The 15,050-nt window shown below is 36.1% G+C and overlaps 1 protein-coding gene across 12 annotated transcripts in view; it reads right to left on the reverse strand.

The window, feature by feature from the left end:
- Window positions 1-201: 201 nt before the first annotated feature.
- The window catches only part of PDE4D (phosphodiesterase 4D), a 530,024-nt gene continuing 515,175 nt past the window's right edge, over window positions 202-15,050 (reverse strand). For 11 of the 12 annotated variants that reach the window (XM_038123327.1, XM_038123328.1, XM_038123329.1 and 8 more), the window contains 9 exons: window positions 13,236-13,329; window positions 9,410-9,582; window positions 8,346-8,444; window positions 8,093-8,257; window positions 6,350-6,449; window positions 2,559-2,713; window positions 1,921-2,043; window positions 1,255-1,437; window positions 278-694 (listed from right to left, as the gene is read on the reverse strand). In XM_038123327.1, coding sequence (XP_037979255.1) covers window positions 278-694; window positions 1,255-1,437; window positions 1,921-2,043; window positions 2,559-2,713; window positions 6,350-6,449; window positions 8,093-8,257; window positions 8,346-8,444; window positions 9,410-9,582; window positions 13,236-13,329 — 1,509 coding nt within the window. Of the gene's footprint in view, window positions 695-1,254; window positions 1,438-1,920; window positions 2,044-2,558; window positions 2,714-6,349; window positions 6,450-8,092; window positions 8,258-8,345; window positions 8,445-9,409; window positions 9,583-13,235; window positions 13,330-15,050 lie in introns of all 12 variants that reach the window. The other variant, XM_038123325.1, reaches the window with a different exon arrangement.

The following is a 15,050-nucleotide window of genomic DNA, read 5'->3' on the forward strand; positions in this document are numbered from 1 at the left end:
TGTTTACAATATTCCTGAGTGCCAAACTGAATCATCAACTTCAGTTTTGATCAACAATCATTCTGGCAGATAACACCAAGTTCTGACCATGGTTGTAGTATGTGACATATACTTTGGAAATCATTGCCTACATTAAAAAAAAAAGAAAAATACTGAAAACACCCCAGCCCCCCCCCACCCTCCCCCTAAAAAAAAAAAAAAAAAAAAAAAAAAAGAAAAGAGAGAGAGAGGAAAACAAAGGGAGTGAGCAAGAGAGAAAAAGACTGTGTTTTCATTGTTATGTGTCAGGAGAATGCTCTTCTACCATACAAGGCTCTGCTGCTGTTTGGTTCTCCTCCTCTTCCACTTCTTCCCCTACTTGCTCATCAAGAGGAATTTCAGTGGATTCTGAATCCTGGGTGCAAAGAGTCTTGGAGTCACTGAAGCTGGTGTCTTCTTCTACTTGACTTCCACTGTCCTTTTCAGTGTCTGACTCACCATCTTCCTCCAGCGTTAGTTCAAACTGGAATTTTTCAGTTTGACCCTGCTTTCCCTCTTCCTTTTCTTCAGGTGCAGGAGAGGGACTTCTAGGGATTGTGCTCTGGTACCATTCTCGATTGTCCTCCAGTGTATCTAAGATATCCTGGGCATCCGGGTGAACAAGATCTGCCCATGTCTCCCACAAAGGATGAACAATGTAATCTATAAAACCCACCTGTTTCAAATAATGCAAGAATATGATTACTCACAGAGAAATGAGTAAGTCATGCAAAGTATGAGAAATATAATGCCAGGAAGAGACACAAGATACATTACCCTTAGAGGTGTCTGAAAGGAAACCATACTAGTTTATAAAACAGATAAGGTCTTTTACTTTTCAGAAGTCTGATTCAGGATGTTGGATAACGGCACGGAAAGAATTTGGTTTCAAGTGAACTGCTCATTCCAAACAACTCCACTGCATCTAGTGAGATAAATACCTATTTTATACTTAATTATGTTTTTGAAGGAAATCCTAATCACCTGTACAATAATCTCTTTTGGCATGTATGCTGCTTTTCAGGTCAGGACAGTGACGGAATCCCTTCAGCAAACATACTGCCACGCACTATGTTTTCACAGTAAAAGTCTCAATTTGCCACACTTACTACTGAGGAGCTGAATTAATTAACTCAGAGAAAGAAAAGAAAAAAGTGCATTCAGAAATTGTTCAAGACATGACTTTGTACCATCCTTTTCTTCTAAAAGGTTTAACTACCTTATAAAATCAGTTACCTGTGATTTTTCTACAGATGCATTGTGCTTATCACACATGGGACTTATCTCCATTCCCCTTTCTCGCTCCCGGTCTCCCTGACGGAAAAATTCCTCCATTATTCTATCTGTCCATTGGCGGTAGAGATGGAGCGGCTTGGTAGGGTTGCTCAGATCTGCACAGTGCACCATATTCTGAAGAACCTAGAATACATTGAACACCTGTGGAGTAATTGCACTGAAGAAAAGCAGCTCCTTTTTTATTTACATTTCTGGTGACTGCAAAAAAAAATCTGAAAGTACATGTAATGAAAAATTTATTCTAAACAGCCAAAACTTATGTGCTTGTGTGCTTTTCCCACTTGCAGTAATAGCCATGAATTAACTGGCTTCTGCTGCCTCTGCTTCTATAAAGGTCACAAAATCCTTGTGAGAACGAGAATTACGTTTTGATAATTTGAAGGGAAGGCCAAAGTCTAATTTAGTTCCGAACTACCCTAGCACTTTGTTAGTCTCCTAGAGACTATAACCATGTTAAATAACCATGTTATTTAGGCCAGGGAGGAAACAGAGGGAAGCAGCAAATCATGGTGTGAAAGAGACAGCTCTAATCCATGGTGGAGAATGGGGAAGACAATGTTATTAAGTATGTAATACAAGTGAAAATTTCCAGATGCATTTCCTTACCTGAATCCTGTCTGAATAGTTATCAAGAAGCAGGACACCAGAACTGGTCACTTTTTTAGTTTCAACCATAGTTTTTAAATCAGCCAGTAGATTCATATGCTTAGACATATCTGTTGCAAGTACCTAGAAAAAAAACAAACAAAAAATGAATGCTATGTAAATTATTGTAGTGGAGTTTTTTGAAAAATAACTGAACATATGAATCAACATTTTTGGAAGACACCCATAGCTTCTGTGTCTGAATACATGATACAAGTAAGAGTCCTGTATATTCATAATAGTAGGTTCTCATATAGTTTTTTAAAGAATATGACAAAATCATTGTTTAGCATTGCTCAGAATGAACTGATCAGCCCAAATTCTTTTTAATACAGTAGCAAATTTCTACCTGTAATGGTAGAATGGCATCATGTGAGTACAAAATCAGCTTGACATAGAACAGTATGCCTTCCAGAAATGCATAGAAAGTGAGTGGAATTTAAAATACCCCACTATTTGTATTTGGGTAAGATATGACAAAACTTCAAACTTTCACTTCGTTGTTTATGGGCCTGATGACATGTAATTTATCATAATATGCTTCTGTTCTTTATTATTCAATGTTCTAGCTCTATGGAAGACAAAATCTCAAAACTCACAATGTCAATGACCATTTTCCTCAATGATTGTCTCTGTTTTTTGGTCAAATTCTGGAAAATGTCACAATTTTCTTCCTGCAGCAGCTTGAAACCCACAGCCAAGTGATGATTCTCCAGTACTGATGAGTCATTGTACATCAAGGCGAGTTCAGAATCTGCAATAACAATTGCGGGGCAGAACATTACAGAAGCCTGTGCTTCTACCAAATCCCTTAAGATCTTTTTCAAATTCATTACATGCATAACAAGATTTACAGATAAACTTTTAGAAGCAGCCCTGAAAGTTACAGAATTATTCACTGAACAACTTACTAGGTCAAGCCAAAGTTGAGCAAAACAAAGAAAAGGCTTTGCAATGATGCAGGAACATGTGCCTGGAGTGGCAAGTTAGAAAAAATATAAGAAAGTTAATTTTTAGAATAAATTTTCATACCTGCAAGAGGTATCTTGGAAAATATTATATGCATAATATATGCATAAACACATCTTAACTAAAACACACTGATGTGCTGTCTTCTCATGCCTCTCTCCGTCACAACACCTAAAATTACACAGTCTTGTTTCAGCTTCCTAGCACTCTGACCTGGGAATACACAGCTGAGGCTTTTCTGCAGGTCTGCAGAGCAGAAGCTTCTTGATTTTCAAATAACTTCTTTCTGCAGTTATCTAAATGCTAAGATGCCTAGTGAACTAGACTTAAAGTTGTTAGTCCATGACAACTGAAGGCTGGTAGGATGGTAACAGCTATGCTTCTGTCTTTTTCATGTAATGTCATGTGGTGTGAAACTGCAGGCAGTGGCCTTGAATGCTGCCTTGTGTTTAGGCATGGTCAGTCCCTGCTGCTGTCTGTAATATTGTCTTCACTAATGGAATTATTCTTACCTCAGTAACCCCATATGGCAATGAGAATAACACACACTTCCCAGCCATGCCTGTGCTAGGGCACACATGTAAGGTCAGCTTAGACCTGCTGAACAGACAGCTCTGAAAAATCAAAGCAGTTACAAAACTGTCTGCACAGCTTTAGCTTTAACCAAGGAATACTGCACAGAGCTTGAATATGCTTTAAGATACAGCTTGTAAATAAATCTATCACAAAAAAACTCAAATAATTTTTATGCAATCATACTTTCCTGTGCTGTATTAACTTCTGTTTATTACAGCTGTTCTGGCCTAACACTAAACATACATCAGGCTATTCCACTCTTAGTCCTCTTTTTTTCTTTAACATCAGCTATATTTTAAAATACTTCTGGTTCAACAGGAGGTCCCTAAAAGCTTTGATCTTCAGATTTCATTAATCTCATTATCTATTCTCCTGCTGTCTTCCTCTCCTGTCTTGAGTAAATCCATCTGTTGAATCAGGAAAGCCTTCCTCTGCCTTTCCTTATCCCAAAGACAACAAAACCGAAACAGCAAAAGCAGAAATAAAGCAAGTTTGTAAAATGATCTGTCTTTCGTCTTTCACATACAACACATTGCTTTTCTCACGCAGATCATGCACTAGTTTATTTTCCTTTCAAACAGCCTTCTGATTTGCTGCAACTGCAAAACACTCTACATTGCCAAAATACTTTGGAAGAGCTGGAGCTGCAAACACAGCTAAAATGCACTCAAATTCAAAATGGGTACAAAAATGGAAGGAAGTTCCCCTTTGGTAACCTCTGTAACACACTGTAAGATTCAAGAATATTTTTCTGGAAGGATAGAGTTATAGTGGTAAAATAAACATCTCCTCTGATGCTAATATACTTCACATTTGTTTGTTATTTAATAGCATTCAAGAGGGATTCGTTTAGTCAACAACTCTGTAATAGACTTTATATAGGAAAATAATAGTCAGAAAAGTCACAAGACTAATTATAAAAAATATGAAAATATCGCAAATGTGTACATACTTTAAGTAACTAAGTCTATCATGTTTTTTTTTAAATGCATTCCTATATTTAGTGAAATCTTAATACATTGTTTGGTTCACTGGAGAAACAAAATTAGATGGAAGCAAATTATCTTCTAAAGGTTAGGAAAATTTTGGATTTGAGAAGCTGACATTAGATGATCGTTTTCTGTCTCTGTCCCTGCAGTTTCTTCCTTGTACAGAACAATTTAAAATAAACAAAATCTCTTTGTTTCTTTCAGCTTTGCAACAGCTGAAAGTTTCAATTAGTGTTTTTACTTGGCTGACACATAAGCATCTTTTATCAAAAGCTGAATTGAGAAAAACAAGATATATTTTTAAGGTGATAATTATCAGCAAGAGTATGACTCCTACATTAGTTGAATTTCAATCTGTCTAACTAGAAGTAAAAGCTTTATGCACCACTACTCATCCCTTCAACTAAGTCAACACTCTTAAACCTAAACAATTCATTGGTTTCCTCACAGAACCTTGGGGCCACCAATACAACCTGGTACTCAATTTCTGACTCAACAAGAAAAGAAAAAGCTTTACTTACATATGCCCACTCTTACGATTCAATTAAGAATTCTTTGGTTTTTGCACAAAGCTTGATTCACTCTCTGCCTGCACTGCTGAACTGTACTGGTCCCCAGTAAAGCACAAAAAATCCAGAGTCAATCTTAATCCTCTTTCATGAGGATGAGTCATCAAATTCAATTTCATTATAGGATGGCCCTTAGGCCATTGAGACAAACAAAACTAGGTGCAGGCTAAACTGAAGTGCATGTCTTATTTGAATATACAGTAGCAATGAGTCAGAGGAGGAGCTCCCTTCTTCAAAGTCTACTGCTGATTTGGGGTCATTCTATTTTAACACCTGTGACATAGATTTTGGCCATGTGCAGAAGTGACAGTGTCTATAAATATGCAACCAGATGGGTCAAATACACAACCCTAGGTATGTTTCCATTTCTGTAGCTTTTTCTTCTTTTGTGCTTGGATTATTAGTATTGTTTAAACTTTGCACTTCTGGGTCAGTTATCATGAAAGGAGAAGTTGCCAGAGAGCAGAAGAAATAACACAGTATGATGGAACTTGTACTGACCTACAAAGGACAATAATAGTGACATAAGGCAACAAAATCCAAGCAAGTTGCCACTGGGGCAACAAACTATTGAGTAAACATGTCATGATCAGGTTCAATAAAGTTAACACTGGGTTTTTTTTTCAGCAGATGACTGAGGGGATAGAGGTTCAGCAATGCTGCCAACAACAGCCTTACAGAATGCAGAAGTACATCAGGTTTCAAATTTGGAGATAACACTGGGGTCAAAAAAAAAACCAAACATGTTTATCATAGCTGCTGAAACAGGGTGAGGAAATTCAATCTACAAAGCATGAGACATCAAAAGCCAAGTACAGGATCCAGGCAGAGATTGTCCTGACTGTTTGCTAAAAAAGAAACTTGCTTTTCTGCTTTCTGAATTTCTATCCTTGGTCACACCAAGGACATATATGTTTCCAATATAAACAAATAAATTCTTGTCTTGCCTTTTTTTTTTTTTTTAATCTTCCTTCATTCTCATCCTAAAACTTTATCTATTTAATGTAAATTAACTATATTTCCAGGAAAGAAAACATGCAATACATTGAAACAATGCCAGGTTTATACTTTATACGTTAGTAATGCTTGCTAGAGTGTACTGTGTAAATAATTTCTAAAGTTAGGAAAAATGCAAAGTAATATCAGGTTTAAAATATAAACATCTATCTATTTACTGAGCAAAGTTAGAGATAGAAGCAAACAAGAAATGAACTGGTGGTATTTTTCAGGTGCTATGTGCAGACCTCACAGCTAATTTTTGAGAAAACCACTAAACATCAAACTTACTTGTGTTGATAAGAAATTGGTTTGAAACCCCAGGATGATCTACATCATGTATTGCACTGGCAAAAATTGCTGCAAGAATCTCCAGATCAGTGAACACTGCCTAGAATATAATGAAACAGAAATGACAAACACCAAACAGCGAAAAAGTGTTTTCAATAAAAAGGATTCTACTTGAATCTGGATGTAAGCAAGCAAAACACATTTAAAATATACCATGATCTCTAGAGACTTTACACACAAGCTATCAAACCCTTTGTAAAATCATCAATTATGTAGAATTTTATAAATATTTCAAGTTTGGCCAAAGTAAAGTGATTTGTACTTCATACAGAGAGCATCACTAAATTCTGCCATAACTGAAGTATTTTCAACTTTGGTCTGTAAATAAATCCACCTTTATTAGGCAATTAAGTACAGATTTCTAACTTATAGCACAAATTCAAGTTAATATTTCAGCCTGACTCCTCTGTATCTGTATTTGAAAGATGCACATCTCCTATATAAAGAAAATAGCGACAGACTGCAAATCATCTCACTTAGCATTTACTGATTTTCCATTTGTATGAGATTACTAAGAAGATAAGAAAAGAGGACTGAAATGGGCTTGGAATGTCACTGAGCCCACTGCCCTGTTGTCAGAAGCACCCACATGATGTAAATAATTTCAAAATTAATGAAGGACAGCTCAGATAGGCAAGGACCGCAGTGGCACTGGGCAGACATTACCATTTCACCAGCTAAAGCTCTGCTGAGAAGAAGGCCATGAAAAAAAACAGCTCTGGGAAAAAATAAAAACCAAAACTTTACTGATGACTAGCTCAGCTATGTGGTGAAGCCTGTGGTGTTTCAAGAACATTATCTGATCTTCTTGAGAACAAGAAAATTTTTCTCAAGAGATTTCCAAGTCTTTGAGGATCCAAACCTGCCAAGGTCCACTCATAACCCTCTTTTAAAGAAGAAGGTAATACAGATGTATTCAGTAACATGAAAGACTGACCATTATAGGAGAGTCAAAATGCAGCCCTTCTTGAAAAGAGGGTAAATCCTTTCAAACTAATAAACTTTCTATTGCTTCCTTTACTTGAATTTTTCTAACTGTTTGCTGGGATATACGAATATCAATGCTTGCTACGTTAAGACCTGAACTATGTTTAAAAGAGGGAAAATCTCCATCTTTCACATCCTTCTACTTCAGAGATTTAAGAACTTTCAAGAATTGCTACAAAAAGAACAAAATAATTGTTTCCCAAAAAAAATTTTGAAATATTTATTTTGGGGGGGGGTAGGGGGGAAGAGATTGTCCAGTGAAAATTTAGCACATATTCCAATATGTCTCAGAAATAAATAGAAAAGTTGTCTTTCCGGATCAGAATAAACTTTCCTAAGAACTTCCACCTACTGTGGTTAGGTAAAGTCCCACATGGGAAATAACTACAGAACAGGATGTAGCACAAATAATAAGATGGTAGAAACAAGACATGCATTGTGTTACAGTAAAAAAGGTTATGACAGCGATAATTTCCATGATTTAAAATGAAAAAAAGTGATGTTTTCTGCACAATATTTGCATGTAACTTTGATCCTCCCTAAATATCTTTAAAAGAACAGAATTCATTAAAGAAATTAAGATTTCTTAATTTCTTTAAAGATTTCTTTTAAAAACATTGCAGAAACTAAGATCTTTAATATTTAGCTTAGGAGACTCCCTTCTCTCACAACTGCCACTTTTCTTCTTCAGTTTACCTCTAATGCTGGGGTTGATAGTAGGACATGGGTTGACTGAACAACATCTGCAGCATGTATGTTATTATGGTATGCCACATCTGCATGGTAATGGTCTTCCAGGGTCATCAAGTAAGTGATTAAAGTATCTACTGGAATCTTAAAAGTTTTTAACAAGTCCCGCTCCTATAAAAGTAAAGGAAAAGCAATTAGATTTCAAAGCACAGAACAGTCTCCAAGATAAGAAAAAAGCAGCATGACTGCTCATACTTGCCTGAAAAATAGTGTGCATGATGACAGTCAGAGGTCTGTTTCCAGATAACTCTGCTACTCTGAAAACCTGAAGGCCCCATTTGTTCAAATCTTCAAGTTCCTAGAGTAAAACCAAGCAATGACCAGGTTGAAACCTAACATAAAAATTCCTGCAATTTTTGAGAGAAGCAATTATAAACAGAGGACTCATTAAGACCCGGCCACTGTGAAAGTTGCATGCTAAACTTTGCAAGGGCTAAACTGTAAACTGTGCAACTGCTACTAATCTTGCAATATTGGAATTTACATCTACCTATTTTTCAAATTTTATTTGTCTAAGCAGCAAAGACTGCCTCTTAAGCGGATTTCTCCAGAGGGAAAAACTCTACAGCATCTTGAATGAGTTTAACTGACACACGTTGGTACCTCACTGTCTATTGACAATGAAGTTCAGTGAGGAGAAAACCTCCAAAGATGCGGCAATTCTGCTGCTCTCTCCCTGGTTCTCAGAAACACTCTTCAAATAAGATTCCTGAAAATTTTTGGAGAGGCATAATTGATCAAATTATCAAATTGATCAAGGATCAATTGATCCCTTTCTACCAATTTTCTGTTACTACCATGTAGTTAGCTGCTGGTGCAAAAAAATAGTAAGAAATTTCATTAAAAAAATAAGGGAAAGAATGTACATAAAAATATGAAGGACAGTGCTAATGCTATATATCCTTGTGCATTTTTAAAAATAAGTTTGCTATCTATACATTTTCATTCCTGTGACATTATACAATATGTTTACTCTTCAATCTTCAGATAATATTTATGAATAAGAAGTTTTCTCAATGCATACACAAATGATAATTTACATTCCATCTCCAGATGAAATTGTCTTCATGCTGAAATGAACCCTTATGGTCTGATTCTGATTTTACTTGCTATTCTTCCACTCCAACAAATTTGGACTATTTCAAGTGATATAAATGCTTGGTGCTGCAGCTTGAAATCAATGTGTATAAGAAGAGGATAGAATAATACAGAAAAATCCACACTCTGTTTATGTAATTTCAAGGACATACATATATTCTCTACCTTGGCAAGGACATCTTCTTGGTCTGTTTTAACTCCAAACCTGGGAATACTGGAATTAGTTAGGCTGGAGCTGTGCATGAGTTTTTTGACTCCACTGATCTGGGACATTGGCCTCTTCTTTTTCTCTTTCTCTTTCTGTGTTGGAGAAGGGATTTCAACTTCATGTTGCTTGTCTTCAAAAGAATGAATAAAAAGAGAATAATTTATAAAATTCAGTGTTGAGTTGCACCTCATGGACTTTTTAATTTTTAGAAAAACCTCTTTTAAGACTTGGATTCTTTCTATCAAGATCACTAAACTCATGAAAAGCTAAATATAGATCTATAATTCAGTAAAAGCAGATCTCTTTTACTCAAATTGCCTCATTATTTTTGAATTGGTTTTAAAAGCAACTTGTGACTGTCTGATTACCACTTCTGCCATATCCCCAGTGCTGTAGAAAGGGTCAGTCATCTCAGTATAAAAATGTTATTACAATTGCACAGGAATACACTTTGCAAGAAAAAACAATTTTTTTTTTCTTTTTGTTCAGGAGAAGCATTTTCTGAAATTGTATTTCAAAAGCTGTCTATGTGTGTCCTCATGTAAACCTTTAGAAAACTTTTTCAGGACTTGAACACTCAAAGAATTTGATATTTGTGAACTGGTCCTGTCTATAAGACTGCACAACTTGGAAAGCCTTTTGTGTTTCCAAGCCACATTTACAAGTACTTTGGATTGCTGGCAGCTCATATCACCAATGCAGTGTTTCTGCACCTCCCAACTAGAGTCAATAATAATGGCAAAACAAGAGAGTGCTTTGTTAACCTCTGAATTTTGCTGTGGGCTTTTGCCTCCATAGCAGTATCAGCAGCATGACTTAATAAAATTTATCAACATATGTGCCAGCAAAACTTCTTTAGACAAGAATTAAACTGAGAGTAAAATATATTTAGGCAACTGCCACAGGATTGCTGCACAACAGGTATGGGGTTCTCGAGCACTGCAAACATCTGCTCCAAAGAAACCCAAGTTAGTGCAATTAAGGGCTTTTCTGAAAAAAAACTACTAGCAACATGAATTATTTTTTGTTTCTTTTATTATACTGTATTTCAACCTAGAGTTTAATGACTCTCTTCAAATTATCTTTTTCTTTGCTGAAATGTACCTCCACCTTTTCTAGACCTCAAGGAATACACGAGTAAAACCACAAAAATCCAGAAAAGGTGTTTCTGACACAGAAGATAAGCCAAAACAACTAAAAAAAACTTAAACCAAAACAAAATTTGAAAAGAAAGTAAGAAAAATTGGGATTTTTACATGTGTATTTTTTTCTTTCTGCAATATTCATTTCCAATACAGACACTGAAACCAGATGAGGTTCGCAAGTCCATTTATAATTACGAGCTTTTTATGTTTGCTTCTTCACTTTTTTCCTCCTTTTTTTTTTGTTTGTTTGTTTGGTGGTTTTTTTAGAAACTTATCAGCAGATACATTTAATGGACACTTCAAATTCCAAACAAATCACAATGAAGAAGAGACTTTGGAAATGTCACTAGGTTGTAGCCTGCAGCACTGAGTACTCAGACTACCCCATCCCACTTCACCACTCTCCTTGTAAGGAGAAAAAGGGGAGACAGAGCATGGCAGCCCTTGTGTGGTGCAAGCTGACAACAGATGAGGAGCTGTGACTTGTGCCTGTGCTTTGATGTTTATGGTTTCAGTCATATGCACAAAGTTTAGACCCATCAAACAGAGGTTCGTTAGCTGAGCTGTCAGAGTAACTCAAGTGAAAGGAAGTGTCTGTCTGAACGACTTAAATCTCCAGAGAAACTCCATGGGACTGCCTCTGCTTTTGCAACTTTGAGCACACAGGGCTGTGCCCATCTGGACATCCAGAAAAGACAGCTTGCCATTTTGACCCTGTTTATGCTATGCTCAATTACAGGTTCTCAAACATTTTCCATTCATAAAAAAACAGGTTAATGATGCTGAAAAAGGAAACTTTGCATATTATTATACACAATGTAGGAGCCTTATGTGTTATACACAGATTATATTTCTTATCATTGTAAATAACTTCAAACATTCATATATCCCTAAAGGAAAACAGTTTGGTTTTGGTTTTTTGGGGTTTTTTTTAATAAGAACAGAAAACCCTGTTTTCTCATGACACCTTCCTAACTTAAAAATGTAAGAAATTTTGTAGATATTGAGGAGGTAAGTTATGTATTAAAAATAAACTAGATAATAAACTCATCAAATACTTCTAGGGAGTGAAAGTTTTCTCTTTGCATAGATGTTCAGAACCTACATACTTAGACTGCACATTTTGAAAATATTTAAGCAATACATCTGTAGATGAGGTGTTTTCACTACTGTGCTGCTCTTATACCTAAAATTCTAAGTATCTAGTTTTTCATGCAGACAGAAAACAGTACCCATGGTCCAGTAAATTAGAAGCGATTGCCTTTCCAGGCCTCTCTCTGCTCATAACTGAGATCTCATGCGAAAGGCTGACGGATGCATTTCTTTACCCTGTCAAAGTAAGTCTCAAGCTTTCAGTTGAAAGCAAGCAGAAGCTGGCATCTCAGTCTCCACAGCCTAAGTGGGTCATCCTTTCAGGCAACTGCACACTGTGGTTTTTAGGGCACATGAAGCTGGGCAATATTGCTTGTCCGTGACAGAGGCTTATCCCTCTCCCAGTATCTGAAACCCTGCTGTGCTGCAGCAGTTGGCACACCACTGCAACCATGGGCCAGCTGAACAGACACATTCAGCCATCCATTTCAGGCAGGGTGACAGGATAAAATGCACTCCACAGAAACCCCACTTCTTTCAAAAAAGCCACAAAAAGCACCAGCTATGGTATCTCACACAGAATAAGATGGATATTAACATGCATGACTGTCACTTTTTCAAGTACTTGTTATCCTAATTTAGATGTATTTCACTGTGCATCTCTTTTTACACTGTCTTTATGAACCAATGGTATTTTGCTCAAAACATGTTTTGAGATTGGTATACTATCTTTATATTCATGTTCAAAAATCAGCAATACAAAAGTTTTCTTGATTTTCATGAATTTTAAGGAAAAAAAAAAGCCATGGTTAAGGAACCATATTATCTGTAATATTGTGTTGGGCTTTTGTTAATGCTCACATCCCAGCATGCCAAGATCTTGAGCTGAAAAAACTTTCTCGAAAAAGTCTATTCAGATGTTTATTTAGCCACATGCACCTAACTGTGCATGTGCAGGCAGGGAATACCAAAATATCTTAACTGCTTTCTGTGAGATTTTTTGAGGTAACATGTGCTTATGTGCTTCCAGCACACTGAAACCCCTGAAATAATTCCAGTAGGAAAATATAGTGATAGAATTCTCTTTAATATATAAATATATACATAATTACCACTCTGAGACTAACCCAGTTGGTTAGTGCATGGTGCTAATAAAGCCAGGTTGTAGGTTTGAGCCCTGCACAGACCATTCACTTCAGAGCTAGACTTGATGATCCTTGTGAGTCCCTTCCAACTCAGAAGGATATTCTGAGAATCTATGTGATTCTCTATAATTCATTATAATAATTTCTTAATATGGTATTAATGTAGTAGTTGTAATATGTATATGAATATTTATCTGCAATTACACACACAGGGAAATCACCTACACAAATTAATTGAGCTGTGAGGAAGTGGATCTAACCTGATCTCTCTGCACAAATGCATGTAGAGTTTCTGAAAGCAGAAATTAATATGGAAAGCCACTTGCTTTTAGGCTCTAACACAGCCCAGAGAGATTTTAAAAACCCCCAAAGGCAAAAAAGTTAACTCTTCATAGTCTTACCTAAGAAAGTGTTTGATATATATTCTGAGACCTGATTGCCTGACCTGCTCATTTCAGAGAGGTGGGTTAGCTCACGGTTGAGCATTCTTTTAAACTGGAAAAGAAAACAAAAAAAGTGTAAAGTTAGCTACATCAAGATATATTCTAGTTAGAATAAGAACATACAGTCACTTTACAACTGGGGAAAGAACATGGCATTAAGAATATTTACTAAAGTAAGACAACTGTGAAAGCAGAAATCACGTATACAAATGATCCACCCAACCAACTTATTCATGGATTGGACAATGTCATTCTTAACCTCCTAAAATATACCACAGTGATTCAATGACTAAGGTACAGTGTCCTAGCAGTAACTTAAAACTCTGAGGCATTTGCACACACAGGAGTTATAATACTGTCTTTCCAATTTTTTTTATTTTAATTTCGAAAGTAAATATAAATGTCTTTATGTCAGAGCTGTTCTCTACTAGTCCTCTCACAACATTTGCAAATTAATCTGTTTTTGCATTTTTTGCAATTCATTAGGTAACATTTCAAATCTATCTTACCTGTTATCATTAATCTACTCAAAATTACTTGACAACATTGCTCCAAACAATCTAAATATCTTTCTGATTTCATATTAGCCAATATGGAAACCGGTAGGTTTTGTTGTCTCTGACCTAAAATTATTATATTCAACCAATGACTTGACTATTCCACTATCTCAGAAAACTGCAAGCATCTCCAAGAAACACTGGAGCAGAAAATACTCATCTGTGGAAACGTCTTCTATTTCCCTCTTAGTTAGCAATTCACTCTAGGCAGTCTATAGGATAGAAGCAGATACTAATATTCCATTAAATGTATAATTAATTAGGTACACATCACTGAGCCTTTCTTGATTCCTTCTAGCCTCCAGGGTGAAATGATATCCTGTGGTATTATGCTTCAGAGGTTAATTGCATAATACAGCTCTCACTGTCTTAGATGCATTTTCATTTACTATAGCTCTGCCTTGATATTACAACAAACAGAAGGCAGCAATACTTACAAATAATTCCAACTCTTGCCAATGAAAATTAGCATGCATCTGTCACTACTGAATTTTGCCTCCTATTGTGCCATCCTTTTATTCTGTTGTTAGATTTCTCAGTCATCTTTTCTCTTAACAAAGCAAAATGATTTGTGCAACTTTCAGAATCACCTTTTACCTTCTCCATGCAGTCATGACTATCCATTATATCAAGGAATAGTTACCCTTAGAGTATATACTTGTAAACATTCCTCTATGTTGAAAACTGGTAATTTATAGTTTATTCTTCTTCAAAGGAGATAAACCACTGTAGTAAATATTAACCATCCCATTTCCATTCCACTGAAATCATCAAAGTTATTTCTTCAAAGTAGGCTTGCATAACAAGAGGTGTTATTTTCTTCACAATGTATCTTTGTAAGCCACCAATTACCATACTGCTCACAATGTGCCCAACAAAACTACCTTTAATAAAACATTCTAACCATTAGCCACTGCATTTTCCTACCATCTTGACATGTCATCAGTTCAGGAAGTTCCTGAGCTACAAAGACTGAATCCTACTTTAGTCACAAGCCAAAGGCTCAGCTTTGATCTCAGATATAGCCATGTGCTACGAAGTGCTCAACACATGTCTGAAAATTAGAACCATACTGCAAACACAGCTACACATACGGTGAGAGCTACAGAGCTATGCATTCTAGACAAAACCAGTCTCAACCTCTTCAGCAATGCCTAAGGTTTGTCACCAATGTCAAATGTTGAAAAATCAAGCCAAGTTTACCAAGCAATAAAAT

This window comes from Motacilla alba, chromosome Z (assembly GCF_015832195.1).
Source record: "Motacilla alba alba isolate MOTALB_02 chromosome Z, Motacilla_alba_V1.0_pri, whole genome shotgun sequence".
Taxonomy (NCBI): domain Eukaryota; kingdom Metazoa; phylum Chordata; class Aves; order Passeriformes; family Motacillidae; genus Motacilla; species Motacilla alba.